At 56.0% G+C, this 27023-nt stretch overlaps 1 protein-coding gene and 1 pseudogene across 3 annotated transcripts; both read left to right on the top strand.

Annotated features, from left to right (window-relative positions):
* The first annotated feature begins 14 nt into the window (after positions 1–14).
* Positions 15–25329, top strand: BCAP31 (B cell receptor associated protein 31). 3 transcript variants are annotated; one of them, XM_067723647.1, is made up of 8 exons: positions 15–156; positions 1123–1257; positions 2698–2798; positions 7107–7254; positions 21790–21925; positions 22802–22922; positions 23706–23806; positions 24973–25329. In XM_067723647.1, the coding sequence occupies exons 2-8, from the start codon at positions 1166–1168 to the stop codon at positions 25009–25011; spliced, it is 738 nt and encodes a 245-aa protein (XP_067579748.1). In that variant the 5' UTR covers positions 15–156; positions 1123–1165; the 3' UTR covers positions 25012–25329. The 3 variants fall into 3 exon arrangements, with proteins under 3 accessions (XP_067579748.1, XP_067579749.1, XP_067579747.1); XM_067723648.1 differs by lacking the exon at positions 15–156 and adding an exon at positions 384–532; XM_067723646.1 differs by lacking the exon at positions 15–156 and adding an exon at positions 467–608.
* LOC137217650 (U6 spliceosomal RNA) lies at positions 5611–5711 on the top strand (annotated as a pseudogene).
* Positions 25330–27023: the final 1694 nt, after the last annotated feature.

Genomic DNA, 27023 nt, shown 5'->3' on the forward strand with positions numbered 1-27023 from the left:
CGCCTTGGGAGGGGCCTCCGGGGCCTCGCGGCGGTTGGGGGCGGGGCGGGACCCGGCGGGCGCTTCCGGTTCCGGCTGCGGGGAAGGGGCGGGGCCGAGGTTGAGGTGGGAGAGTTCGGCGGCGACGGGGCGTGACGGTTGACTGTGGGAAACTCGGTGAGCGAGCCCGCGCTCCCGGCCGGGTTCCGGGGTCGCCGAGGTGCCCCGGCTCCTCGACGAGGGGGGGAACGGCGGGCAGCGCGGCGAGGCCCGGGGCGCGGGGCCAGTGCCGAGCTGGGAGTGCGAGGGCAGGGCCGGGCAGAGGGAAGTCGGGGCGGCGGCGGGTGGAGCCGTCTCCGGGGGCGGGGGGCGACGGCCGAGTCCATCCGGAGGAGCCGCCGGGGTGGGGCTTGGGAGGGCGTGCCGGGTCGGGGCCACGTCGGGGTTTCTCTGGAGCGGGGTGGACGCCGTGGCCGACCCGGGCGGCCGGGAGGGGCTCCTCCGGCTTTTGAGGAGACAGTCTTCTAGAAGTTTCTCTGGATGGGGCCGTGAGGTGCAGGGTCGAGACCCGCGTTTGTCCTTGGCCCCGACTCCCGTTCTCTAGGAGTCGCTCTCCGGGGCTTTCTGAGGTACCCCGAGCCCTTCCGCCCCTTCGGAGGCGGACGCAGTGGTCGGGAGACCTTGGAGCCCCGCTCCTACCCCGGGAGGGGCTGCTGGTTCTCTGTGGGCCCCGATGGGAGGGCCGCGGGCGCCAGGGCCCCTTGGCTTCCCCGGGGGACGGGAGCGCCGCAGCTTCGGGAGAAAGCGCGAGGGCGTTATGGAGACGGGGGCTGGGGTGTGGGGGGCGGGAGCGTCTGGCGCAGCGCTCCCCTCGGCGGGCGGGGCGGGCCCGGGCCCGCGGGGCTGCGAGGACGGCCTCCGGGCTCCACGGGTTTCCGATTCCAGACGCTGCCCCGGTTCCGCAGGCGGGAGGAGTCTCCCGGACTCCACCGGGAAGGAATTGTCCGAAAAGGCGGCTCTGGGTGTGTTAGCGCCCAGACTGCCGGGGCTCGAGCCCGTGTCAGCCAGGCCTTGGAAGGCTCTGAGGTCGGGTGCGGGGGCCGCCCAGCTGTCACGACTCCCGTTTTTTCTGTGCTCCCGCAGGAACAGGCTCACATCTCCCCGTTGGAAAGCTGCTAGCAACACGATGAGTCTGCAGTGGACTGCAGTCGCCACCTTTCTCTATGCAGAGGTCTTCGCTGTGCTGCTTCTCTGCATTCCCTTCATTTCTCCCAAAAGGTATGGCCCGTGGAGCGCGCAGGCGAGCCAGGGAGAGTTGCTCCGCAGCTTATCCCTGCAGAGTTGGTGGGCCCTGGAACTGAGGCCGGATGGAAACAGGTAGAACCTGTCTGGGGTAGGGGTGGCAAGGGTTGCGTTGATTATCGCCAACCTTCCCCACAGTTCTGCTCTGTCACATCTTGCCGAGTTCCTTTCCTGTGCGCCCTGCCTTCTGGTCTTCAGAATGTCCCAGAGGGGAGAAGACCTAGTTATGGTTCTGGGAGTGATGCCCTCCTGCCACCCCCTCGGGGGCCCTGGCGTTCAGGGGATGGCATTGTGGGATCTGCAAAACTTGCATCACGGGGTCACGTTGCCATTGATTTGGTGACTTCTGTTCTCTTAACTAGTCTCACTGGCATTGCGTAGTGCCCTCATGAGCATTACTCAGCCTATGAAGGCTGGAGCCATGTTTCTTTTCAATGAACAGAGGACCTGTAGAAAGTTAACTGGAAATTAATTTTAATTACATTTATTATATGAACACGTTTGGACTTAAATTGGGGCATTACAGATGAGGCTGTGTTTTTATGGATGTTTTTTTAAAAGCTCTTTTTTAATGAAAAAGTGAAGGCCCTGTTGTGATGTGATAGAAAGTATACAACATTGCTTAAGGAATATTCTTGACAAAAGCGAGATGTGAGTCGCCTCGTACAGTTCACAGGAGATGCAGAACAGAGGCCTCCTTGGAGCTGCAATCTGGGAAGCTTTGTAGGGCAAACAGTCTGTTTTCTGCAGACAGTAAACTGGGAAAGAAAAAAGAGCAAGGGAAGAGGGAGCCTATAGAATAAGAGAGACTTAAGATACTTACCAACTAAATGCAGAATCAGAATCTTGTCAGGATTCAAACAAACCAACTAAAAATAATTGTCTCAGTTGGACTTGGGAGTTCTGGCTCTGGAGTTCTGATGATGAGAGATCTTGTTGATATTTTTGAGGTCTGGTGATGGCATCGTGATTAGTATTTTGGAAGGCTCTTCTCTGATAGAGCTGTATCCTGAGGTATTCATGGAGGGAAACGAAGAGAGGTCTGCGGTCTGCTTCATGGTAATGCCGGGGGTGGGAGTCTAGGTGAGCCACGACCGGTTGAAAGAAATGTGCACGTGGCAAGCATTTTGACACTACAGAGGGGAAAGGAAGTTTCCCCTTTCCCTCCCCAGAGCCTACCAGTGTTTAAGACTGGTTTTCTAGAAGTTTCTATACACGGACATGTATCTTGTTTTTCTTTTTAACACTCTTGAATGGATGCCATAAATTGGAGAATTGCAAGTGGCTGAGGCTGAATCTGTATGGGATATTCAGCCGCTGGAGACGAGTGCAAAACTGTATTTCTGTTCACAGGGCCCTGGATCCCCGGCGTGCGTTCTTTCTCTTCAGGCCTTAGCCTTTTTGTTTTCTTCACAGATGGCAGAAGATTTTCAAGTCCCGCCTCGTGCACTTGGTAGTGACCTATGGCAACACCTTCTTTGTGGTTCTCGTCGTCATCCTTGTGCTGCTGCTCATTGGTGAGTGAGCTGTGGCTGAGGGCAGCTACCTGACCTAGACCCTTTGACCAAAGTAGCCTCTGCTGCAAAGCCCCGTGCCATGTTCCGTAAGCAGTGTACAGCTTTGGCTTCTCAGAGACAGACCACTGAAGGGCGCCTGTCTTTCTCTTGGGGGAGGAGGCTCCTTTCATGCACAAAGACGGCGATACTGGCTGCTGGCAGGGCCCTCACTTTGACCGGCGGCCTTTGTGTACCTGGCGATGACCACCTCATGTCTCAGGCAGCTCCTCACGCCCTTCCAGAGCTGAAACCAAGAGAAGCTAACTGGCTCATGCTGACCTTGGTCCAAGTAGTGCTGCTCCTTGGGCACTTAGCAGCGTCAGTCTCTTCCTCAGTGCCTGAAACAGGCCTCAGATAGGGGACTGAGCTACCAAATAGATAGGGAGCCAAGCTGGGAAAGAAGCCGCCATGTCCTGAAGTATACGGGGGCAAGAGGTCTGATAGCATATCTAGGGGGCAGATCCCAGACCTCTCTGGGTCTGGGTCAGACTTCAGGTTCCTCGAAGTCCTTCCAGTTCTGAAGTTCCATAAACCCTGCATTGAGGTACACACCAGCAGGGCCTGAGGCCAGGTGGTGGCATGATTGTTTGGAGACCCGAGGAATCAGTATAGCTTTCATCTGTCTGTTAAATGTGCCTTTTGCTGCGGTAAGTGATCAGTACATCCCCCTGCTTGGTCTCCAAAGTATTGGCTCACCTCTGCCATAGACAGTGGTCCTGTCTCCAAGGTGCGATGCCTGCTTAGACTCAGAGCACTTCTGTCTCCCTGAGTCCCCAGCAGAAATGTGGCAGGGGGTGGGAGGCCAGGGAGCCATAGTTCAGGGGAATGTGCAGGGCTCCACCCACCAGCTGCAGCATTAGGCGTGTCTCCTTCCTGATGTCTCGGGGCCTGATGGGATAGGTTCAGGCAGGACTGCCTCTGGACAGGTGAGGTGCAGCCTATCCATTCCCAGCCGTGGAGGGTGGGTGCCAGCTGCGCACAGACCTCACTGTTCTTGAAGTACTTGGTAAGGCCCCAAGAGGCAGCTCTTTCCAATCAGGGTTCTCTCCCTGAGCAGCCTCTGAGTCCAGAACAGGTAGGGATTATGCGTGTCTTCCCGTGAGCAGGAAAGGCCAGGCTGCAGGGTTTTGGAATTGGGTGTGTGTGCTTTTGCTTTTGGGTGTGGGCTGGGGGCAAGAATTGGGGTGGGGAGGGACCGTGCTGAGGGTGTTCACTTGGGGCCTTGCCCCTCTGCAAACCAGACTCCACGAACTCTCCTAGTATGGCAGAGTGGGCCGGGGGGGCCCTTTGCAGAAGGCAGTAGTTGGCAAAGGTGCCATTCTTCTTTTTTGGGGGTCAGGGAACTACCTGGATGTTCTAGAGAGACGTCCTGCTATGATGATAGGCTGCTTTCTATCCTAAGGGTAAGAAGCATAATCTAGAGAGGCCTACCTAAATAAGTTGTTAGCTAGTAGCAAATACTGATGACATAACATAACCAGCTAGAAGCTGCAGGCCTGGCTGGCCCCTAGCCATCACTGGGAGGGGCCTAGGGCACATCTCACTGGGGGAGTGGGCTTAATGAGGGTCCAGGGTCAACTACCCTGGGCTGGAGGCCTGAGATAGAGGGCAGCACTCTGCTGCGTGACTTGGGCTAGTTTGGCCCAACGCCCCCATCCCCGGTCTGCTCTCTGCCATCAGCCAGAGGTGGTCCTGGAGGTGCTGGGGTTTCTGGATGCAGAAGACAGTGTAGGAAAACATGGTTTTTGTTTGTTTAAATCACAAAAATAACACATCTTTAAAAGTTCACAAATTCAACCTAGAAAGGTAAAGTCCCCCATAATCCCATGTCTCACAGGTGAGTATTGTTAAAAGTTTATGGTATGTTTCCACAGGCATTTTCTATGCTGCCGTCTTTATTAAACTAGTACATACCCTTTTGGCTTGGATTCAGATCACAGTACACACTGTTTTGGATTGTGCTTTTTCCACTTACTGTATCTTACGCTTTTTTTCTTATAGCAGTCTCATTCTTCTTAAAGATTGGGTAGTATTTTATCATATGGTTATAGTGTAATTCCTTCTTTATAGGCATCCTCATATCATTGCACATATATGCAAAACTTTCTGTAGGGTAAATTCATAGAGGTGGAATGAATGAACCCAAGGGCATGAACATTTAAAATTTTATGTCTTAGTTTGGGCTGCGATAGACCATAGACCGAGTGGCTTAAACAAAAGACATTTATTTCTCAAAGTTCTGGAGGCAGCAAGCCCAAGATTAAGGTGCTGGCAGATTCAGTGTCTGGTGAGGGCTCTCTTCCTGGTTCATAGGTGGCTGTCTTCTTGCCATGTCCTCACATGGAAGAAGGGACAAGGGAGCTCTCTGGGGTCTATTTTATAAGGGCACTAATCCCATTCACGAGGGCCTCGTGCTCACTTCCCAGTGGCCCGTCTTCCTAATACCATCTGGTTGGGGGTTAGGATGCCAACTTAGGAATTTTTGGGGCCAGGAACACGCAGTCCATAAAAAGCATTGTTGTTCTGGTTTATATCCCTGCCAACAGTGTTGAAAGAGGGCTTGCTTCATGGTACAGATGTAACACAAAAACACCAGTAAAGGAGGACAGATTTTTATAATGTAAGATCAGCTTAAAAAACAAGCAGTCTCAAACCAGAAATTAAGAACCAGACAATAGCCATACAGTGATACTTTAACCCTCTCCCATGGGGGTCCATTAAGAGCCCTCTTTAGGTAGCTCTTTACGTACTGACTTAAAAAGATGTCTCAGATGTTCACTTTGGCAGCACATATCCTAAAATTGGAAAGAGAGATGATTAGCATGCCTCCTGCACAAGGATGGCACACAGATTCATGAAGCATTCCATGTTTTTTAGCACATTGTAGGGTATACAGAAGTAGAAATGTTGTACACATGAAATTTACATAATGTTACAAATCAGTGTACCTCAAGAAAAAAGAGATTTCAGGGTTGAGGGAGAAAAGCGGTAGGTATGGGATGGTTCCATTTCTTCTTTTTTTTTCTTATTTTTTTTAACGTCTTTATTGGAGTATAATTGCTTTACATTGTTATGTTAGTTTCTGCTGTATAACAAAGTGAATCAGCTATACGTATACATATATCTCCATATCCCCTCCCTCTTGCGTCTCCCTCCCACCCTCCCTATCACACCCCCCCATCCCGCCCCCTAGGTGGTCACAAAGCACCGAGCTGGTCTCCCTGTGCTATGCGGCTGCTTCCCACTAGCTGTTGTACTTTTAGTAGTGTGTATATGTCCATGCCACTCTCTCACTTCGTCCCAGCTTACCCTTCCCCCTCCCTGTGTGATGGTTCCATTTCTATTCCACAAACACATAGATGTGAATACACGGGTGAACCAGAGCGCTGTGTGGCCAGCAGCAGCTCTCCAGAGCAGAGGCTGTTCACCATTCAGCAGGTGTTTGTGTGCCCCCTGTGCGCCTAGCACTATGCTAGGCCCTAGGGGTATAATAGAAAAGATTTCTGCTCTCGTGGCGTTTGTAGTCTAATTTGGGGGAGATGGACAATAAACCTGTAATTGGGGTAATTTCAGATGTGTGTATTGCAAAGAGAATGACATCAGGTAATGGGACTGAAAATGACTGCTTTTTAGCTAAGCTGGCCACATGTAGCAGGTCCTGCTGGAGGTGATTATGTTATGGGATTCTTACTCCTTCTGCATTTCTGCTATGTTTGAACCTTTGATAAGTGTGAATTTCTCTTGTAATCAGAATAAAACAGTTTAAATAATAAAATGGGTTATAAAGCTTAGAAATGAAAACCCTTGAATCTCTAGCACGCATGCTTCAGGTCTTGACTCCTAGGCAGCTCATGCCTCCCTAGCGGGCATTTCCATAAACAGGAGTACCCCGGCTTATCAGTTGGATGGCCCATGACCAGCCCAGTTTGAGATAAACAGAACCAAACATTGGGGGCACCATGGGAAAGGGGAGCTGCCTCTGTTGCTGGCGATGTCTCAGATTCGATGAGCATCTTGACGCGGAGAGCAGGCTCATGGCCTGTGTAGAATGGGTCCGGGGGTGGCGTGAGAAAAGCTGGAGGAGAGAGTAGGTCCAAGGGCAGCGCTTCTGACAAGGCATCCCCCAAGGTGTGTACAGAAGGGGGATAGCAGGGGAGACAGATTCGAGGGAAGCAAGACTGCCCCAGCTCATGCCGCCTGTCTTACCTGGACAGGCCAGCCTAGTCTGAGCGGGACCTAAATGCCCGTGTCTCCTCTGCTCCGCCACAGATGCTGTTCGCGAGATTCGAAAGTACGACGACGTGGCGGAGAAGGTGAACCTCCAGAACAACCCCGGGGCTGTGGAACACTTCCACATGAAGCTTTTCCGTGCCCAGAGGAACCTCTACATCGCTGGCTTCTCCTTGCTGTTGTCCTTGTGAGTGGGGAGGGCTGGGGGACTGCGAAGGGACCTAGCCCATGACTGCCTCCTCAGTCTGTGGCCTTGAACTGGAGGCCCTTTCTGTGTTAGGGGAACCACACAGTTTCCCCAGAGGCCTCTGATTTTTCTCCTGACCTCCGGAGGCAGCATGGAGGGTGGGAGCGGGCTGACTAGAAGGTCAGAAGACCACGTTCTGGCTCTGCCGTAATCTGCAACACGTTCTTTTAGGACAAATGTCTTATCACCAGCTCGCTTTCTGTACACAGAGTGAAGTAAGTGACAGGCGTTACCCTCTTCTGGGAGAGGCTCTTTGGAGCCCAGCTTAAAAGGGACCAGTTGAGGGCTTCCCTGGTGGCGCAGTGGTTGAGAGGCCGCCTGCCGATGCAGGGGACGCGGGTTCGTGCCGCGGTCCGGGAAGATCCCACATGCCGCGGAGCGGCTGGGCCCGTGAGCCATGGCCGCTGAGCCTGCGCCTCTGGAGCCTGTGCTCCGCAACGGGAGAGGCCACAATAGTGAGAGGCCCGCGTACTGCAAAAAAGAAAAAAAAAAAGGGACCAGTTGAACAGGGGCTTTTTGTGTATGGGGTCCTGTCCTGAGAAGAGTGGGCAGAAATGGCACGAAGGGGCTGAGACCGACCCTGTCCCCAGGGCCTTCTCAGATGTAGACCTGTCTGTCACAGGAGCATGAGGCCTATTGGAGCCTGGGGGCCAAGGGCTTCCGGAGTTATTGGGAAGAGTCTACCGTGAGGTTACTGAGAAGTAGGGTCAGTGTATGGATTCTTGGGCATTGGAATGACTGGGTTTCAGTGTTTCAGAAAAAAAGTCACTTTCCATAGTTGGAAAGTGCCGGGTGGTGGAGCTGGAAAGGGCTTTTCAGGGGGATACATTTGATCACAGGAGTGATCTGCAAGGCTGCTGTCTTCCAACTTCTGAGAGTCAGGAACTGAGAAGGCTGGGAGGAGTTGGACACATAGCTTAGAGTTTTAGGGTTTCAGGAAGCTCCAAAAAAGAAGTATGATCTTGTGGACTGAGACTCTTCTGACTGCTCTGCTTTTGTGATCTCTTCCAGAAGGAGATCTCCAGGGCAGGTATTATCTGACAAGGCCAGGGGACAGTGGGTAACAAGGTGTACCAGACGAGTGAGTGTGTGCTCAGCTCTGTCCTCTCTGCGACACTGTGAAGCGAGGTGTTCCAGCTTAATTCCTGCAGTTGACTTTAAAAAATTGACATATAGCACAAATGGGCATCTGGTTCTGTGAGTGTTTGACAAATGCAGAGTAGGATAACACCACCACCACCGTCAGGGTACAGAGTAGTTGGCAGTCTCCTAACCCAAACAGGTGAATTCAAAGAAGAGCAGTCCTCATTTATACCTCGGCTGTTCCTGAAGGGACGCGCGGAGACTGAGAGAGGAGAGTGAGATTTGGGCCCACAGGTCCCATGCTCCCTCACAACCCCACTCTGTGCTTTGTCGTGTCAGCTGCCTCCCTCACTTTGCTCTGACCTCTCCATTTGACAGGCGTGTAAGGAAGGCTTCATCGAATTCCCTTTAAAACATGTCGGGCGTAGTAACTTCTTGGGCCTGGTTGTTCCAGCAGCCATACATCTGTTGCCTGTCCATCTTAGCTTGCTGTGCCTGCCATACCCTCCCGTGTCCCTCCTGGCCAGTAGCTGATCAAAAAAAGGATGTGAGGTTGGTCTTGTGTGACTTCTTAGAAAAGGAAACAGTGACCCCAAGGATCAGTGTGGATTCATCAGTTGCCCACAAATGAGCTGTTTAATTGTTTCTAGAATTTTCTGAGATGATATACTCCTCCCTAGTCTAGGGGTCAGATCCTGTATGGCGGCCGTGGCCCTTGAGGAACTTCTCTATTTGCATGACATTAACCATCCAAGAAGAAAAAAGATTACGTGTGAATTCTCTGGCCGTCCAGTGGTTAGGACTCGGCGCTTTCACTGCCGAGGGCCTGGGTTCAATCCCTGGTCAGGGAACTAAGATTCCCACAAGCCGCGCAGCATGGCCAAAAAAAAAAAAAAAGAAAGAAAACAAAAGCTTATCGTGAAGACTGGATGGCCAGGTGGCCTCGCCTGTGTGCGTGTGAGCTGTTTGGGTTCTGGTTCTGCTTGAAGTCAGTAAGGACTTTAATAATTCTTCATAATTCAGTGGGCCTTTATAAATGGACAAGGGCAGCCCAAGAGAGATGGAGCGGCCTGAGTTGCACAGGTTCTAAGTGGCCAGCCCGAGCTCACGCCGAGTTCCGACCCTCTGTTCAGATGCCAGCTAGTGTGCATCGGAGTGAGCAATTGGTGCCAGATTGTTGGTGTATAGCCTGCCTCAGACCATAGACTGGATAGTGGGCTGCTTTTTTCCCCTGGATTTTGGTAGGAAGGTGCCTGGATCAAGTACACGATTTGTACATCAGTCTTATTAGTCTAAGTTTTAGGAGTCCAACGACTTTAATCTCTTAGCTCCATTTGTACATCTGAGGATTATTAAGTAATCTGGTAGTCTAAAACCTTTGGAGGAAGTTGAGGCTTTAAATAAACATAAGAAAATACATCCTCTAAAATGCTATCATAACCACTGTCGACACATACGTTTGTTAAATATTTTTCTAGACTTTTCTATGCCTAATAGCAGCTACCACTTGTTAAGCGTTCAGTATGCCAGGCACACGTTAATTTTTATAGTAGCTCTGTGAAGAAACAACTGGGGTTCAGAGACCCCAGTTCCCAGAACTAGTCATCAGCAGAGCTGAGAATTCAGACTTGAAGTGATGGGACCTCAGCAGCCACATGCTTCTTCAAAACAGGGTCAGGTTGTAACTACCACGTGGGAACATGGGTCTTCCATTGAGTTTGTCATTAACATTGTTCTAGGACACCCCATCTGTTGCCAGCATTCTTAGGTGTCTACCAATTCCCCGCTGGTGAACATCAGGCCGATCTCCCCATTTTTCTGATATCATAAACAGGGAAAACCCCTCTCAATTTTCACTTTGCGTGCCTCTCAGCTAGACCGCCTGGTACTCTTCAAAGTGTCTCTGCCCCTCTTACTGTCTGTCTCTTTCTCATCTGTATTTGTGCAAGTCTCACTTGCAGGTACTGGCTCAGTCCCTGAACCCCTGTAGGCTGTTTGGAAAAGAGCACGTGGATCAGGGTGGATGGGTCAGGAGTGGCCAGAGAGAGGGTGGAGGGTTTTGAATGCCAGTTTCAGAGTTTGTACCCGAACTCTGTGTGGTACAGCACTGAGTTTTTCCAGTGGCGCTGCGCCATGGTCAGAGTTGCGTGTTCATACTTGGTGCCTGGGGTGGAGTAGAGCAGGAGAGCCTGCAAGCAGGGGGACCAAGTCAGAGGTCGCCAAACTGAGACATGCTGGTGGCCTGAACCTGGTTTCAGAGGTGCTGGTGGAAGAAAGGGGAGGAACTAGTGGGGATGCCAAGCCTCTGAGGTTGAGGTGGTGGTGGGTTCTCCTGTGGGCGCCCACAGAGTGGCAGCACCCAGAGGAAGGCTGCACACCCACCCGCGTGGAAGGAAGGGAGCCGGTGAGGCCTGCTGGAAGGAACGAAGAAGCCGGGGGAGAGGAGGGCGATGACTGCACCAAGGGGTCGAGGAATGGGCGACAGGGAGGTGCTGGCCGCTCCCTGGAAGTGAGATGGAGGGGAATGAAAGCAGATGCAGGGAGAGGCAAGACAGGGGGAGAGACAGCAGGTTAGTGGGTGAGGGGACCACAGAGGCAGAGAGCAATGCTCAGAAGAGAGGCTGGGGGTGGCGCTGGTTCCTCATGGGGCTGGGGTCAAGAGCACATTGGGGGAGAATTCCCTAGCTGTCCAGTGGTTAGGACTCTGCGCTTTAGCTGCTGAGGGCCCGGGTTCAATCCCGATTGGGGAACTAAGATCCCACAGGCTGTGCAGGGCGGCCAAAAAAAAAAGCACCTGGGGGGAACCTTGAGCAGCCCTCATGATTGAAAACAGGGGCCCCAGGCTTAAAGGACACATCACGTCCTTAAACAAGTCTGTACTTCCCTGCAACAGTCTGCTGGGGAGGGGCAGGGGTCAGGGTCTGGGCTTTTGTCTTGCGTCTGCTTCGTGGTCGCCCTGACGTCGGGCAGCTTGCTACCTTCCCATGTCCTCACGCTCCTTTCTCTGTGGGCTGGGCCCCAAAGTCTGAGAACAGCTGTCTCTACTTAGAAACCTGGGGGTGCTCTGCCTCTTTTTTTTTGTCCCATGTGATCCCCTGCTCCTGTGTTTTCCTTTTTTAAATTGCGATAAAATGCATTAACATCAAACTGGCCATCTGAACCATTTTTAAGTGTACGGCTCAGTAGTGTTGGGCCCGTGCGCACTATTGTACAGGCAGCCTCCAGAACTCTTCATCTGCAAAACTGGAACTCTGTCCCCACTCCACAGCCAGGGATCTCACCTCCTGAGCCTCTCTTCCTCGTTCCCCGGGGAAGTGCTGCCACAGTGGGGCTGCATCATCCCAAGTAGGCTTCCTGCCGCTGGCTTTGGTCTCCCAGCCTGTCCACCCTGCCCCAGCCAAGTGACCTTTCTGGCATGTAAAACCGACTCCACCACCCCCTGCTTCCAGTGCCTTCAGAGCACCTTTGGCATCAAGGCTTGAAACCTACATCCTGCAGCCCTCTGCAGTCTCTGCTTCGGCTGCCCCGTGTCGTGAACCAGCCTCGTGGGTCCCCTTCCCTGAGTATTTCTGTGGCCTCTGCCTGGAACCCCCCAACTCTTGTCTGCTGGTCTAGCCAAGACCTCCTCTTCATGCTTATTTGGGCCTTCCCTCCCGATTCTGCCGTGCAAGGCCCGTGCTGTGCTGTGGGCTGGCTTACAGAGCTGTCCTCCAAGGGCCCCAGCGGCCTGTGAGGGGCAGCGTGGGGACCTGGGCTCACCCCCTTTAGTCTGGTTGACTCTGTGCCACCTTCACCTTAGGGACTGAATGGAGTGTCCTGGGCACACAGGGACAGCTTCAGGCCCATGTCCAGGTTGAACTCATCGAACTGCTGTGTCGAGTGTTTTAGATTGGATGCCCAGCTCTTCAGGTCTCCTGAGCTCTGGCAGCAGGAACGCCGGGGGGTGGGGGCGGTGCTCGTGAAGACACATGTCTGGGTGCCCCGCGGACGTGGATGTGGATGCCGTTGGTCCCAGCATTGCGTAGCGGGCCTCTGGTCTGTGATGGGTGTGGCGCAGGGCACTGTTTAGTGTGGACTCGGCAGCGCGGGCTCTGTCTCGCGGGCTCTTGCCCATCCGTTGCCTTAGTGCCTACTTCCCTGCTCTGGGAGCGCCTCTGGCGGGCATCCCTCTGGAGCTACAGGTGTGGCTGCACAGCAGCTCTTGCTGGGCTGAGTTTTGCATGTTCTGAGAGCAGTGCTCTGTTTTCTCCGCTTTTGCTAAAATGTTACTGGTCAGGACCCAAGTAGTGGTCGCCATCCAGACCCAGGAAGGTCCACCGTTGTGCGTGAGGCCCCTCGATCTGTAGTGACCTGAACTTGGTCCACAGTTAGCTCTTGTTTTCTGCCTACCTCTCTGGGGCTGGGTTGTGTCACCACAGTCAGTCCAGATGGAGCTGCCCGTGCTTTGCTACAAAGTTCCTCTGCTTAACCACCAGTGACTTGGGGGCTGGGTTGTCTCCTGGAAGGTGATCGTGCCCTTTAAACTGCTGGTGAGGCGGAATCCATCCAGACCCTCTGGGGTGAGCGGGACGTTCTGCTCTGCTTTCTTTGCTTTTGGGTCAGCCCTGCTTGCTGCCAGCGTTCAGCTCTGCAGATAGTTGGTGCCCAGGCGGCCGCTGGGGCTTGTGTTGATGGCGAGACAAGCCAGAGCCACCGTGTCCACGGAGGCCACGTGGGTCCAGCAGGCGAGGATGAACGTCCAGCCTGGGCTCTGCCGCCTGCAGTGGCCACGGGGCGCTTTCTTCCCTTGCCCAAGGGAGTATAACAGCCCATGGTGGTCCTGAGAGACAGATGGGCGTAGTGAGAGTGGACTTTGGAATTGGCTGGGTTTGGATTCTGGGTCTGTTACTGTCTAGCTGTGTGATCTCGGGTAAGTCACTTAACTCTCCGGAGCCTTTTTCCTTACCTGTTGCGCAGGGGTTGAGGATGCCTCTTTCGAGCACTTGGTGTGAGGGTGGAGGTGACTTGGGTTATGTTCTCAGCATCATGCCTGGCACGTGGGGAGTGCTTAATAAATGGTAGTTGTTACCGGCATCACCCCAAGTAGTGAGAGAGTTTCGTGGGATTTTTCCCACTCACGTGGTAGGCTGTGCTGGGCCTGGGTAGGGAGTTGAAGAGAAAGCTGGTGTTGGCCTTCAGGGGTCTTACATTCCAGGCTGGGCACAGGGTGGGGAGAGTGGGGGCGGGAGAGCAGAGTGGGACAGAAGGACAGAGAGGACGGGTACTGCAGCCAGAGCAGAGGGTGGGGGGAGGGCTGCCCCAGGGAGAGGCCAAATAAGGGTTGGAGGCGGCCAAGCCAAGGAATCCTCAGGGCCCTGGGCATCCGGTTCTCAGCACTGGAGGCAGCATAGAAGAGCCAACCCCCTGTGGTGTCACTCAGCTTCAACATGAGTGTCTCCCTGGCCAGTCTCATTTGATTGCCCCCTTCCCCATTATTCTCTGGATTATTTTGAAACGAATCCCAAATATTATGTTTACAGGCAAAATAATATTTTGGATTATCGCTTGGAAAAGAGAGGGACTTTATTAAAAAACCGTAAGCATACTAGCATCTTGCTTATTACAAGAACCTTACAGTAATTCCTTAGTAACCAACTCAGGAGTGATTGCTCACGTTTCCCAGATTACTTTGCAGGTTTTGTTTATGCTTTTTTACTGTTTGTTTAAATCTGTGTCTAGATAAGGGAACCTAAGGGGTTTTTAAAATCTGATGCTCAGGGCCTACCCAAAGATAAAGTGATTTAAGTGGAGGACTGACCTTAGAAGGCCAGGTAAAGGGATTTTTGACCTTTGTTTCCTCTTGATCCGACGATCCATCCATCAGCTGCCATCATTTTCTTTCTTTTTTTTAAAATTAATTAATGTATTTATTTTTGGCCGCATTGGGTCATTGTTGCAGCGCGCGGGCTTTCTCTAGTTACGGCAAGCGGGGGCTACTCTTCGTTGCGGTGCGCGGGCTTCTCATTGCAGTGGCTTCTCTTGTGGAACACGGGCTGTAGGCGCGCAGGCTTCAGTAGTTGTGGCTCGCGGGCTCTAGAGCGCAGGCTCAGTAGTTGTGGCACACGGGCTTCGTTGCTCTGTGGCTCGTGGGATCTTCCCGGACCAGGGCTCGAACCCGTGTCCCCTGCATTGGCAGGTGGATTCTTAACCACTGTGCCACCAGGGAAGCCCTGCCATCATTTTCTAAGACTACAAATACAGTAGTGCTTCACAGCTCAGCACTGGGTAAGAGCCTTTTCGATAAGTCCGTTGATTTCTAGTCCCCCCCCTCCCCCAGCCAAACTCACCCCAGCTACTAGTGTGCTGGTGTCCTGTGGGTGCTGGGCCCAGGAGGGGGCTCTGATAAAGGGGGGACCGTGTTAATGCGGGGGGAGTTGCTACGAAGAGGCCATGGAAGACCATCTGACACGCATTGGCTTCTTTTAAAATATGGATTGTTTGCTCAGCTACTGGATTTTGGCCGAAGAATTCTCTTCATACTCTAAAGGCAAATGGTGAATGACCTCTTTGGGGCAGGGTGCCACACTACAGGGGTTCAGTCTTCCTGATTCCAAGGTCATCGGAAGCCTGATGTTCCAGGAGGGCCCCTTTCTCTGAAGGCAGAGGGTAGGGTGAGCGGAGAGCAGGGCTGGAGATGGGAAGGGCGATTGGCTCCTCCAGCCCAGCGCCATGTGACCAATTGCCTGCAGGCTGGAGACACTCTCGCTGTGAACAAATGGGGCTGGTGTGACTGAGGAGCTGGATTTTTCATTTAATGTAATTTTAATTTATTTGAACTGAAAGGACCTCTGGTGGCCTCTGTATTGGACGGCGTAGCCAATGCCACCTCTCGTTCTTTGCTTTGTTGGTTCCCCAGCCCGGGCCAGGCCTATTTCCTGGGCTTTTTCCACAGCACATCGCCACCGCCTGCTGGTGACACTGCCTTGTTGCCTTTGGACTGGAGTACCACGTGGGGCACATCTGGGGGTCGACAGCTCCCTCCTTCCCATCCCCTTGAAGTAGCCAGGGGGCCACCAGCATATTTTAGCGTTGGAACATCTGTCTAGGTTGTCTGGCCTCTTTTGGTTGCTCTCTGTCCCCCAGTTTATACAGAATCCCTCTGCTCCCTGGTTTCAAGAAGGCAACGTGACAGGCTCGCTCCTGTTCGCTGGTTCTCTTCAGCTCTAGAGGGCCCCCCGTCCCCGCTCCCTCTAGCTGGCCTTGCTGTCCCCAGGGTAGATAGGCACCACCTGGGCTTAAGCTGGAGTTGCTGCAGGGCCTTGGCCTTTCCTCGACCCTGGCCCCCTCCCATTTTGTCCGAACTCAAGGGCTAAGAGGAAGGCCGAGCATGTGTGCTGAGATGTACTCCTGAGATGGATGGGGGCAGCCCTTGAAAGATTTTCCCTGGATCTTTCTGAGTAAACTCTCCTTCTTCCCATTCTGCTGCCTCCTTATTTTCATGACTCCAGACTCTGTAGGGTGAGAGTTTCCTGGGGCGGCTTCCACCCTGTTATTACTGGTCTGCTTTGTCCGAAGTTTTTGCTGGGGCAGCACCTGGCTTTTGGCTCCTCGCCACGGTGGCCACCTCCCCACGCCGCCGCGCCGCCGCCTCCTCAGTGTTTTTTTTGCTGGCGAGCTGGGCCGAGTTCACCCGGAGTCCACCTGCCACCCTGTGGAGCGGCGCCAGAGGCAGAGCTGTAGTCAGCCTGGAGAGTCAACAGGTGGCGCTGTGACACCAGCTTCCCGCTTCCCCAGGGCAGCAGGGTGAGGGGAGTTGCCGGCCCACCTGTCTCGCTGCGGGGCCCTGAGGGCTGAGTGACCCGAGGGCGTGGCACCTGGGAGATGCCTGGTAAATGCTAGTGGGCAGGATTGGCAAGGGGGGGCCACAAGCATAGAATATTCCTTTTGGGACTTGGGAGGACCCTCCTCCTTGCTCTCGTCCCACTTCCTGTAAAGTCCAAGTCTGCCTCCCCCTGTTCGCCCACAGGAGGGAGACAGGATCGGTGTAAAGCACATGTGAAACCACGTCTCCATAGCTTGATATGGTTGGCTCTGTTTCTCCTGCCGATCCTTGTTTACTCAACGTTTTATAAAAGCATGAAAGCCCCACTCAGCGTCCAGAAACATCTTACCGAGAAAGCCCAGTTGAATTCAGGTATTTGGGGATGACGTTTGTCTGCCAAGGGCACATCTGGATTCTCTTACGGTTCGTGCACTGACTTCTCTCCCAGTCGCTGGGTGCATTTAACCCAGACCGTGGCCCCTCTACCAGCCCTGAACCTTTGGGAAATCCCTTCGGCTTGTGGCTTCTCACCTGTTGTCCAGAAATGGCTAGAAATAGTTACCTGCATAACAGTACTTGGACAGTGCAGCCGAGCACGGTGGAGGATGGCCGGCAGGAGTGGGAACAGCAGTCCATCAGCCTTCTCTCTAGGCTGACATCTCTGGGCTGTTGAAATTTGGAGATTCTGAAGCTCAGCACCTTCCACCGTATGCCCTGCTCTGTCCTGGGTCTCGGTGGAGACTCAGAACACTGAGGGGACAGACACAAAAAGGGCACATTGATGTGCCTGGGAGAGGGTGGAGGCTCTCGGGGAGTGTTGGAGCTGGATCTTGGGTGAATTGGGGACAGGCACAAGAGCATGGGGCCTAATGTGTGAGGGGCACTAAGAAGTTCTAGAAGGCCAGCTCCTGGGCAGGCCCGGTCGGCCGTGCTAGGGAATGCTGCTCTTGGCTTAGCCGGGGGCCCTGCAGGGGCACCCTTTGGACTTGGGCCGGGGCACTGGGCTTTGCCCCCAGCTTTGGTGATGAGTGTTTTCCCAAGTGCCTATTCAGCTACCGCTGCAGTCACAAGCCTGGCTGGCTCATCAACACGGGTCTGACATGGCGCCTTCCTGCTGCTGTTTCTCGTCACCCTGTTGCTCAACTGACTGGCAAGCCCCGCCCGTGTCTGCCTGTGTCCCCCTCTGTGCGGCTGGGCCGAGGGAAGGCTGAGTTTGGGGAGAGCCAGGGCCGCAGACTCACATTCTGTCCTGGCCTGAGGTGTGGCATCACACACATGGGGGACGGGGGGGGAGTCATCTGCAGGGTCCCTTCCCAGTGGACCAGGTGGGGGGGCGTGTAGAGGTTGAAGGTGCATTCCCTGGTCTGAAGGCATTTGTGGCTGGGCAGCCAGTTGAGGAGCAAGTGACAGTGTGATGCGGGGAGATGATTGGGAGGAGAAGAGAGGAAGAACCGTGCAACCAGATGAGGGGGCACAGGGGCTGGTGTGGGAACATGTGGAAGGGGGACCTGGGAGGTTCAGGAGAGGCTTTGAGGGGAGAGTGGTAATGGAGCTAGGTCTTTATTTATTTTGGCTGCATTGGGTCTATCGTTGCTGCACATGGGCTTCTCTCTAGTTGTGGCGAGCGGGGGGCTACTCTTCGTTTCGGTGCACGGGCTTCTCATTGCGGTGGCTTCTCGTTGCGGAGCACGGGCCCTAGGCGCGTGGGCTTCAGTAGTTGTGGCTCGTGGGCTTCAGTAGTTGTGGCTCGTGGGCTTCAGTAGTTGTGGCTCGTGGGCTTCAGTAGTTGTGGCTCACGGGCTTCAGTAGTTGTGTCTTGTGGGCTTTAGTAGTTGTGGCTCACGGGCTTCAGTAGTTGTGGCTCGCGGGCTTCAGTAGTTGTGGTGCACGGGCTTAGTTGCTCCGTGGCACGTGGGATCTTCCCGCACCAGGGATCGAACCCACGTCCCCTGCACTGGCAGGCGGATTTTTTAAAATGTCCCCTTTTTTATTTTTAAATTTTATTTATTTTTAATTTATTTTTGGCTGCATTGGGTCTTCGTTGTTGCAGGTGGGCTTTCTCTAGTTGCGGTGAGCGGGCACTCCTCTTTGTTATGGTGCGCGGGCTTCTCATTGCGGTGGCTTCTCTTGTTGTGGAGCACAGGCTCTAGGCTCGTGGGCTTCAGTAGTTGTAGCACGCGGGCTCAGTAGCTGTGGCTCATGGGCTCTAGAGCACAGGCTCAGTAGTTGTGGCGCACGGGCTCAGTTGCTCCACGGCATGTGGGATCTTCCTGGACCAGGGCTCGAACCCGTGTCCCCTGCATTGGCAGGTGGATTCTTAACCACCGCGCCACCAGGGAAGTCCCCTGGAGCTGGGTCTTGAGTCATCAGCGAGAGTTCTCAAAGAGAAGGGGAGACACCCCTGCAGACTGGTGGGCTGACGTGCAGTGACAGGAGATGAGGCAAGTGAGGACTGGCGTGTTCAAGAGCAGCCAGTGGTTTGGTGTTAGTAGAGCAGAGGGCCATGCGGGTGGTGAGGGGACAAGAGCCAGCTCGCAGAGGGCTGTGTGCCAGCCAGAACAGTGGGCGTGCGTCAGAGCGATGGAAGCAGAGGAGTGACATGATCAGATTGTCTTGGAGAAAGATCACTGGCTTTCCTTGGGGGCATGGATTGCAAAGCTGTATGGTGGAGGGTAGGGAGGAGGCCACTTAGGAGCTATTAAAGTCACCCAGGAAAGAAGCAGTGAGGCCACAGGGATGTCTGGGGCCCAAGGTGGCGTGCAGGCCCAAGAGCTTGGGTAGCTCAGTGACGGTGTCCACCATGGCGCGGTGCAGGAGCAGTTGGCCTGTCATGGATGGGCTGAGTCAGGCGTGTCTCGGGGCCATGCAGGAGCCACTGGTGAGTCGGCAGCTGGGTGTCAGGATCTGGCTGAGATAAACCCCTGTCGGGGGTGGGATTGGTGGGCGGTGAGGGTTGCTTGAGGCAAGGGTAGGGGAGAGTTCCAAGGGGGTGACCCGTCAGCTGTGCCAAGTGCTACAGAACGAGTGCCCCAAGGACTCCAGGGTGCTCCTTGGATTGGGCGGTTAGGGCACCGGTGATCATGCTGGTGGCATGGCCAGGGCAGGATATAGGTTGTTGGTGGTTGAGGAATGGAGGAAGAGAGGAGGGGCTTGGGCTGGTGGGAGGCAGAGCCTTGAGGGGCGAGGTTCCTGGAGGGAGGAATTACCCAGAATCGTCTGGGGCTGGGTTGGAGGAACAGGTCTAACAGGAAGGGAGAGGAAGGGGATGGATGGCGTGGATGGATGTTGTGAAAGACACGTGGTCGGGGAGGGGCATCTACCCTAGACGCTCTTGCCCTGCACTGAGTGGGAGACCCTGAGGGCAGGCAGGGGGCTGAGCGGGTTGAGGTGGCGGGAGGCCCCCTGGACAGCTCTTGGCGCTGGGTACTGCGTGTTTGCCCGGGCTCTTGTTGGCAACCCTGGTTCTCCATAAGTGGGGATGGGCTGGGACGGCACCGAGGAGAGCTCGGCCCCTGCTGTACTGCTGTGGTCCTCGCTGCCACCACCATCCTGGGCCTGGCCTCCCTGGGTAACTGGGGCGACAGCTGTGGTGGCTCACGGTGCTGCTGGAGTCCTGCCCCATGTCAGCCGCCTGCCCAGCCTCGTCGGGCGGGGGGGGCAGGCGAAGGGGGAGCGTCACCTTTGGGCTTGTCTGCTCCATCTTTGCTGGCTGGGTCTGCCAGGTGGCACATGTGCCCTCCCCCCCCAACCCAGTCTCCGGCTGGGAGGAGCAGCCTCCTCCACGTCGTCAGGATCTGCTCAGAGCTGCCTGAGCGCCCTGTGCTTGCGAGCTTGGGGCTTAGTCAGACTTGCCTTTCTTTCTGGGCTCCCCCAGTGACTGCCACTCTGCCTGTGTGACTCAGGCACGTTGCTTCTCTCTGGCTCCTGGGGCACTCGGGTTCCCCCTCCACCTCCAGGGCTTCAGCCCGGTGGGGGGCAGGCTGGTGGGCAGTTGCGGCTGAGACAGGGAAACCTGAGCCCTGGGCCACGAGGTCTTGGTCGCTAATTTTAGAGAGCACATGTCACTGGAAACTCTCCCTTCCTGCCAGGAACCAGTAGCCTGGCTCTCCCGGTCCTGACAGGGGCCCCTGGAGCCGCTCCCTAAACCAGGAAGCGTGATGGGTGCCTCACAGCCCCTGCGAGCCGCTCCCCATCCGGGCTCATTCCCAGCAGGGGCTCTGCCAGGGCCTGGCCAGGGAGAGCTGGGCGCCTTGTTTGCTCTCCCATCCCTCCCTAGTCCCCTCGTCCCCTTGGGCCTGATGAGCAGCAGGTGTCCACAGGAGCCCTGCAAAGGCCAGGGAAGACGGCTCGGAGCAGGCGGCTTCAGCTGCTTTGTCTCCTCTGAGCGAGCACTTTGTTGTGGAAACGCCCTACACATGCTGAGTCCTCCCCTCGTCCCCGGGGCCTGCCTATTCTGCACCCTCCTCGGGGCAGTGGCTGGCCAGGCCCGTCCCAGACATGTGGGGAAGTGCCCCCACTGCCCCCCACTGTGAGTCCTCCCATCCTCTCTTCTGCCAGCTAACATCTCAGGGCAGGGTGGCTGTCGGGAAATGGAGCAGCGTGTGCTCAGCTGCCACGTGCTTGCCTCTCGTGGCTGGCCTGAACCTGAGATGTGTGCCTGGGCCCTGATTTTTCATTTTCTGTCCCCCTTGCCTGGGGAAACCTCAAGGTGGTGATGTTTTCTAACAGGTGTGGTCTGGCAGCTGCCTGTAGACTGCATTTGGGAAGGGGGTGAGGAGAGAAGGGTTGTTTCCATCTCTCTCATTTGGCCCAGCTAGTGGTTCCCTGGAAATCAAGAACATGTAGTGGTTGGCAGCTCAGGCCTTGGGGTCAGACAGGCAGGAGTGCGGATTCCAGCCACATTCGTCTCTGGCTCTTGACCAGTTGCTTCAGCATGCTGAGCCTCCACATCCCCTCTGTGAAACGGGGGCAGTGGCAGCAACTGTCTCACAAGGCGGGCTGGAGGATTCGGCCGGCCCTTTGGAAGCCCCCACAGCACTGGCTGCTCTTGTGTGGTGTGTGTGTTTGTTTTGCTGCATGGCATGTGGGATCTCAGTTCCCCAACCAGGGAACTGAGATCCACGCCCCCTGCATTGGAAGCACGGAGTCTTAACCACTGGACCACCAGGGAAGTCCTGGGCTGCCCTTGTTTATCAAGGCGGGCCCAGCCTCGCAGCGAGGAAAGTGGCAGCATGGCTGCTTTGGCACGTCCAGGCCCTGCCCTGTAAAGTGCCGGGTTCGAGGCCTTTAGGCTGTATCTAGGCGTGGCCCCTTGTGTCCTATCAGGCTCCTGCTTCCTGTGCCTTCTGGGCTGGAGGAGAGCCCCAGGGCTGTGAGCGGCCTTTTGGGGGCACTAGTAATCCTTCTGGTGGCAGAGGACAGCTCCTGGCTCCATCTTTCCCCTCACGTTTGCTTTGCCTCCCTGGCAATCCAGAAGGACAGGTCTAGGCTGCAGGCAGGTATGGGGTGGGAGCAAACGAAAGAAGTTCATGCTAGCCATCTTTCCCTCTTTCTTTTGCTCACTTCTCCCCTCTTTTTGTAAACAATTACAGCTTGCTTAGACGCCTGGTGACTCTTATCTCCCAGCAGGCCACGCTGCTGGCCTCCAATGAAGCCTTTAAAAAGCAGGCAGAGAGCGCTAGTGAAGCGGCCAAGAAGTACATGGAAGAGAATGACCAGCTAAAGAAGGTGAGTTTGGCCTTCCCGACCCCCCCACGTGACATTCTTTATGGGCCACAGCAGCTGCCGTTAGCCTATCAGGCTGGGAAACGTGCAACACTGCTGTTGTCTGAAAAGCGGAGGAGTTGGGTGGAGGGACGAAGGGGGTGGGTACTGGAGGGGTCTGGGGGACGCGATGGGAAGGGGGGCGCCCTTGCTGCTCTCTTGCCTCTACCCGCTGTGCATCCAGGCCAGACTCTTCCCTGATAAACTGACTCCCTAAGGAGCCGAGCCCTGTGCTGTGCACATTGGGCAAGTTAGCACAGAAGAACACAAGATAGGATAGGACCAATCTTGGTCCCCTGAGGATTGCTATCATCTGGGGACGAGGCGGGGCAGTCCTAGAAGGCTTGTCAGAGGAGGTGAGGTGTGAGCCAAGCGGGGAAGGAGACGGATGGACTTGGATTCATAGGCACGATAGAGTCGGATGGGCAGGGGTGAGTTGGGGGCTCCTCGGCTGGAGTGAGCTGTGGAGCTTGGGGAGAGGAAGCGATGGCATTGGTCAGTTGGGGGTCACTGGCAGCAATCCCCAGATGACAGCAAATGGAGTCGTTGGATGGACTGGTCAACTTGGAGGAGCTGCCGAGAAAGGAGGCAGGGCTGGGGGCCAGGGCAGGCAGGGCGTGTGGCTTGGGAGCTGTAGCAGGTGGCCCTGCTGGCCTGGGCTTTGCCTGGTGGCTGGGAACAAGCAGTGGCCCAGTTCTGTGCTGACATTTCCGAAGGGGCAAGTGCCCAGGGCAGCTTGAGGAATCACAGCTCAGTGGGGAGGACGGAGCTGGACTCCTTCCCTCCTTCCCTCCTCCCTCCTCCCTCCTGAGTAACCCAGGCCCTTGGCACTGTTCCTAGGAAGCTGCCGGTGGAGTCAAGTTGGATGGCAGGGACGCTGAAGTGAAGGTGGAGGAAGAGAACAGGAGCCTGAAGGCTGATCTGCAGAGGCTGAAGGACGAGCTGGCTGTCAACAAGCAAAGTGAGCACTGTCGTCGGGTTGCCCGCGGCCCCCAGAGCTCGGGAGCCTCTGTCAGTGGCTGCCACCCCTCTCTTGCCAAAGTATTAATAACAAGCTCACACGCAGGCTCAGGAGCTGCGTGAAAACAAACAAATGGCTCCTTGCTCGTCCAGCCCAAACACAGCCGGGCTTGGCCCCAGCCGGTGGGGCTTAGTGGTTTAGCAGTGCACTCAGGGTCCAACCGAGGAGGGCCCAGGAACCCCAGAGGCCCATGGGCTAACTCCAGAGCATCTCATCCAGCACCAGGCATGGGGAGTGGCGCTGTGTGCCTTGTCACCAGGGGCCTGGTGGGTGGGAAAGGAAAGGCTGCATCAGAGCTGCTTGAGATGTTCCCATCTGCTCCCTTCCTGAAGGCCTCTCTCGACACACCTCTCGTTCTCAGCTTTGAGGCTGGGGTTCTGCTCCCTGCCTCCTGCTCTTACCCCCAACCTTTTCAAGATGTTTACCCCATGCTGTCAGCCTCCCTGCGGTCACCCCTGCTGAGAGCCATGCAGGGTCCCTCCATTAAAGGGGTTGGGGGGGCGATCCTCAGTGTTCTCCCAGCTTTGTTGGCCAGCCCTTCCCCACTTTTGGAGGCTTTCAAGGCAGCTGGCAGAGGAGCTTTCTTGAGAGGAGTGGTCTCCCAGACACCCTCACTGGGGACAGATTTGGGGCGGCTGCATCTGCTGTCTACAGCAAATGGTGTTTTTCTCCCTAATCCTCATCTTTTAATTTTCCTTCCTTCACCACTTGCATCATCCCCAGAACTGGAGAAAGCTGAAAATGAGGCTCTGGCCATGCGGAAGCAGTCTGAGGGCCTGACCAAGGAGTACGACCGCCTGTTGGAGGAGCACGCGAAGTTGCAGGTCAGCACGCTCAGCTCGCTCTGTTGGAACCGAGCCCCCCGCACCCTGCGCAGGCGCAGAGCAGGCCTCCCACTCGCTTAGCCTCAGGGCCAACGTGTCCCCTTTGAGAGGCCTCGGCAGCAAGCTGGCTGCTTTCTCTCCCAGTCCCCCTTTTTTCCTTTGTTGCCGCTGAGTCTGGGGCCAGCATGGGCCCAACAGCCGGAACCCCTTCTGGAGCAGGAGGGGTGTGGCCTGGCAGATGGCAGCCACTTACTAAGGTCGCCTTGGCAGTCGGGTCAGCCCTCTGCATTGTGGGCCTGCCCAGCCTTGTGCCCAGCATCAGTGCCCTTGAGAAGAGCTCCTTCCCTTACACGTACCCCTGGTCCATGGTGTGGTTTACTGAAGGGCCCCATCAAGTACCGGCCAGAGACGTGCAGGGGAAATTCCACTGCTGGCTGCTGGCCTTCCCTCCGTAGGGGCTGCGGGGTGATGTGAGGCCGAGAGCTGGGGACATCACAGCCAGCTCCCACCCAGTAGGTCCGAGTCATTGCCACCACCTCCGTCCGCAGGCCCGGTCTGAGTCCCCAGGCTACCTGCGTCTGGAAGCTCAGGTGGCCTGGAAATTGGGCATGAGGGCTAGGAAAACACCCCTAAGTTCTGATGGTTTGATTCAGTGCTTGGCGGCCTGAGTTTGGGCACCGTGGAAGGTGGAGAAGGAGGGCCCAGCCCCCAAAGGGGGACCAACAGCTTCAGTGCAGGGCGGGCTCACTGGCAGGACCTGTGGAAGGTGTGCAGAGTTGGGAAGAGCCTGAACTGGGACTTGGAAGGGACTCAAGTTCGGAGGCAGCCGTGGGCACGAGGGTGGGTGTGAGTGAGGCCCAGGAGAAGGTGGTGCTGCGGGGTTGGTGCTCTGAGAAAAGAGCGACAGCAGAGGCTTGTCTCCCCTCGCCCCCTCGCCCCACGCCCCCACCCGGCTGGAGTTAGGGTTACAGCCCTCGTGGAGTGGGGCCACTCCCACCCTGGCAGACTGTGAGGTGCTGCTGGTGGGGGGGTCCCTTGCTCATCTGACCGCCTGGCATCTTCAGAAAGGGGCACCCCACTGGGCCTCTGGGGTGGAGGGGCTGGAAGGCGAAGGGGAGGAGTATGCCTGCCAACCCACTGCTTTGCAATTTCTGTCCCCTTTGCAGGCGGAGGTAGATGGCCCCACGGACAAGAAGGAGGAGTGAGGGCCCCTGCTCCCCGCCCGTGGCTGGCTGCTTCCCGAGAGCCTGGTCTCCCTCGGCACTTCGGCTCGCTCCCTTCCGCTTCCGTTCCCTCATGCCGCTTGCAGTTCACGCTCTCCCAGCATTCTGTAGGGGACTCAGTTCCCACCCAGGATGAGTAAGGCTGTGGCAGGTCTTGCTTCCCGCTGGGTTAAGCCCCTTTGTGTTGCGCATTGATGCTCGGGGCTCCAAGGCCCCTTTTCTCTGGTCCTGCAGGAGGGCAGGTGGAGCAGAAAGAGTAGAATTTCTCTTGGGGCAAAATAAACGTTGTCGTGTTGTGTCCGTGGTGCGTGCGTATAACTGAGGCCGCAGGGAGACCTCCTTGTGATCCCTTTCTCTGGAGTGGCTGGGAAGGTGGCGGCAGGCAGCTCGGACAGAGACCCCCGCTCCAGTCTTTGCCCTGGAGGCCTTCCAGACATTTTGTCTCCATTTGTTCAAACCCCTAAAGGCTCCCTCATCCCAGGCTGGGCGCAGGCTCACACTTGCCCTCTCTGCCACTCTGCCTCCTGCTCCCTAGGCCAGGCCCCGCTTTATGGCCACGTGGGGTGTGTCCATCCTGTCGGTCTTCCTGGGGGTTGGCTGCTGGGCCCGGGGAAGCTTGAGAGGCCAGGTAAACCGCTGGGGCTTCCGGGTGGCAGACTCGCCTGCCTCCTCTGGGTCCTGTTCATCACATTTAGGACAGATAGAGCATGGCAGAGTGCCACCAGTCACTCCCTGCCCCACCCCCTCCCGAAGGTTTGCAGGATGACCTCTGACTAATGCTGGCAAGAGAGGAGACTTGCCCTTGGCAGTGACCTGCGACTGGCCCAGGGCAGAGCGAGGCAGTGGGGAGGGCCTCCGGGCGGGTAAAGTGCTCCTCTGCCACCTGCGGCCCGTGAACATGTAGGTGCACCGCCCTGATCGGACAGCCTGCTCTGGCAGCGGGCTCCCCCTTGGTGGCCCCCTGGGCTGGCTTTGGCAGGTGGCCGCCATTGGGCAGGCCGTAGTGCTCATCCTCTGCTGGCCCTGAGGGCTGGGCGAGGGGAATTGGGGTAAGGTCGGAGGTGTTTTCTCTTGGAATTAAGGGGCCCCTGAAGATGGTGCTGACACCCAGCCTTGCGCACCTGCTCCTCCTGCCAGGCGCAGGCTGGTGGCTCCCTTCAGGGCTGTCGTTTCCCCACGTTCTCATGAGGAATGCCACCCTTTTCTGGGCAGCCTTCTAGGTGGTGTTTGCCGGGGAGGGAGCCCACAGGTGACGCCCTCTGGTTGCTAGGCCGAGGCTGAGGGCCAGTCCCACTTTTCCAGGAAGCGTTCCCTGACAACCTCGGCCTCCCTGAGCTCGCTCTTCTCTGAACTTCTACAGGCCAAAGTCCAAACAGTGTGCCTCTAGGTTCTTCCCTGTTCAGTCCCGGGTGGTCCCTGAACCCCCTTGGCATCAGGCCCCGGGCTGGGGACGGGAAGAGACAGTGGCAGGGGCAGCAGACTCTGGCAGGTGAAAAGCCAGGTGCTCGCCCAGCCTACACTGGAGGGCTGCCTGAGGAAACCGGCCCCCTCTGGCCCATCCTGAGGGCTGTTTTCCTCCGGCAGCCTCCATTCCGAGTGGGACTGTGCCCGACAGTATCCCCTGTCTTGCCTCCAGCTCTGGTAACCCCGTGGGCTCCACGGGTCTGGGCTGTTCCATTTCCTTGCCTGTCTCCCCCGCTAGGCTGCTGGTCACTGGGTTCTCAGCCCCTACTGGACGGACAGATTCCCAAGTGAATGGGGCCAGCCTACTGCTCTCAGGGCCCTGGCCAAGCAGCATGACCTCTGTCAAGTTGCCTTTTTTGTTTTTTTTCTAAATTTTTAAAATTAATTTATCCGGCTGTACCGCATGGCTTGTGGGACCCTAGTTCCCCGACCAGGGGTCGAACCCGGCCCCCCTGTGGTGGAGCACAGAGTCCCAACAACTGGACCGCCAGGGAATTCCCTAAGTTCCCTTTTTTGTGCTGTTGATGTTT

This window comes from Pseudorca crassidens, chromosome X, assembly GCF_039906515.1.
Source record: "Pseudorca crassidens isolate mPseCra1 chromosome X, mPseCra1.hap1, whole genome shotgun sequence".
Classification (NCBI taxonomy): domain Eukaryota; kingdom Metazoa; phylum Chordata; class Mammalia; order Artiodactyla; family Delphinidae; genus Pseudorca; species Pseudorca crassidens.

Bases quoted from the DNA above. Each gene is read 5' to 3' on its own strand.
- BCAP31 (XM_067723647.1), top strand. From the start codon at position 1,166: ATGAGTCTGCAGTGGACTGCAGTCGCCACCTTTCTCTATGCAGAGGTC. The intron at 7,255-21,789 runs GTGAGTGGGGAG...AAACAATTACAG, and splicing joins TTCTCCTTGCTGTTGTCCTT to CTTGCTTAGACGCCTGGTGA. The intron at 23,807-24,972 runs GTCAGCACGCTC...TCCCCTTTGCAG, and splicing joins AGGAGCACGCGAAGTTGCAG to GCGGAGGTAGATGGCCCCAC.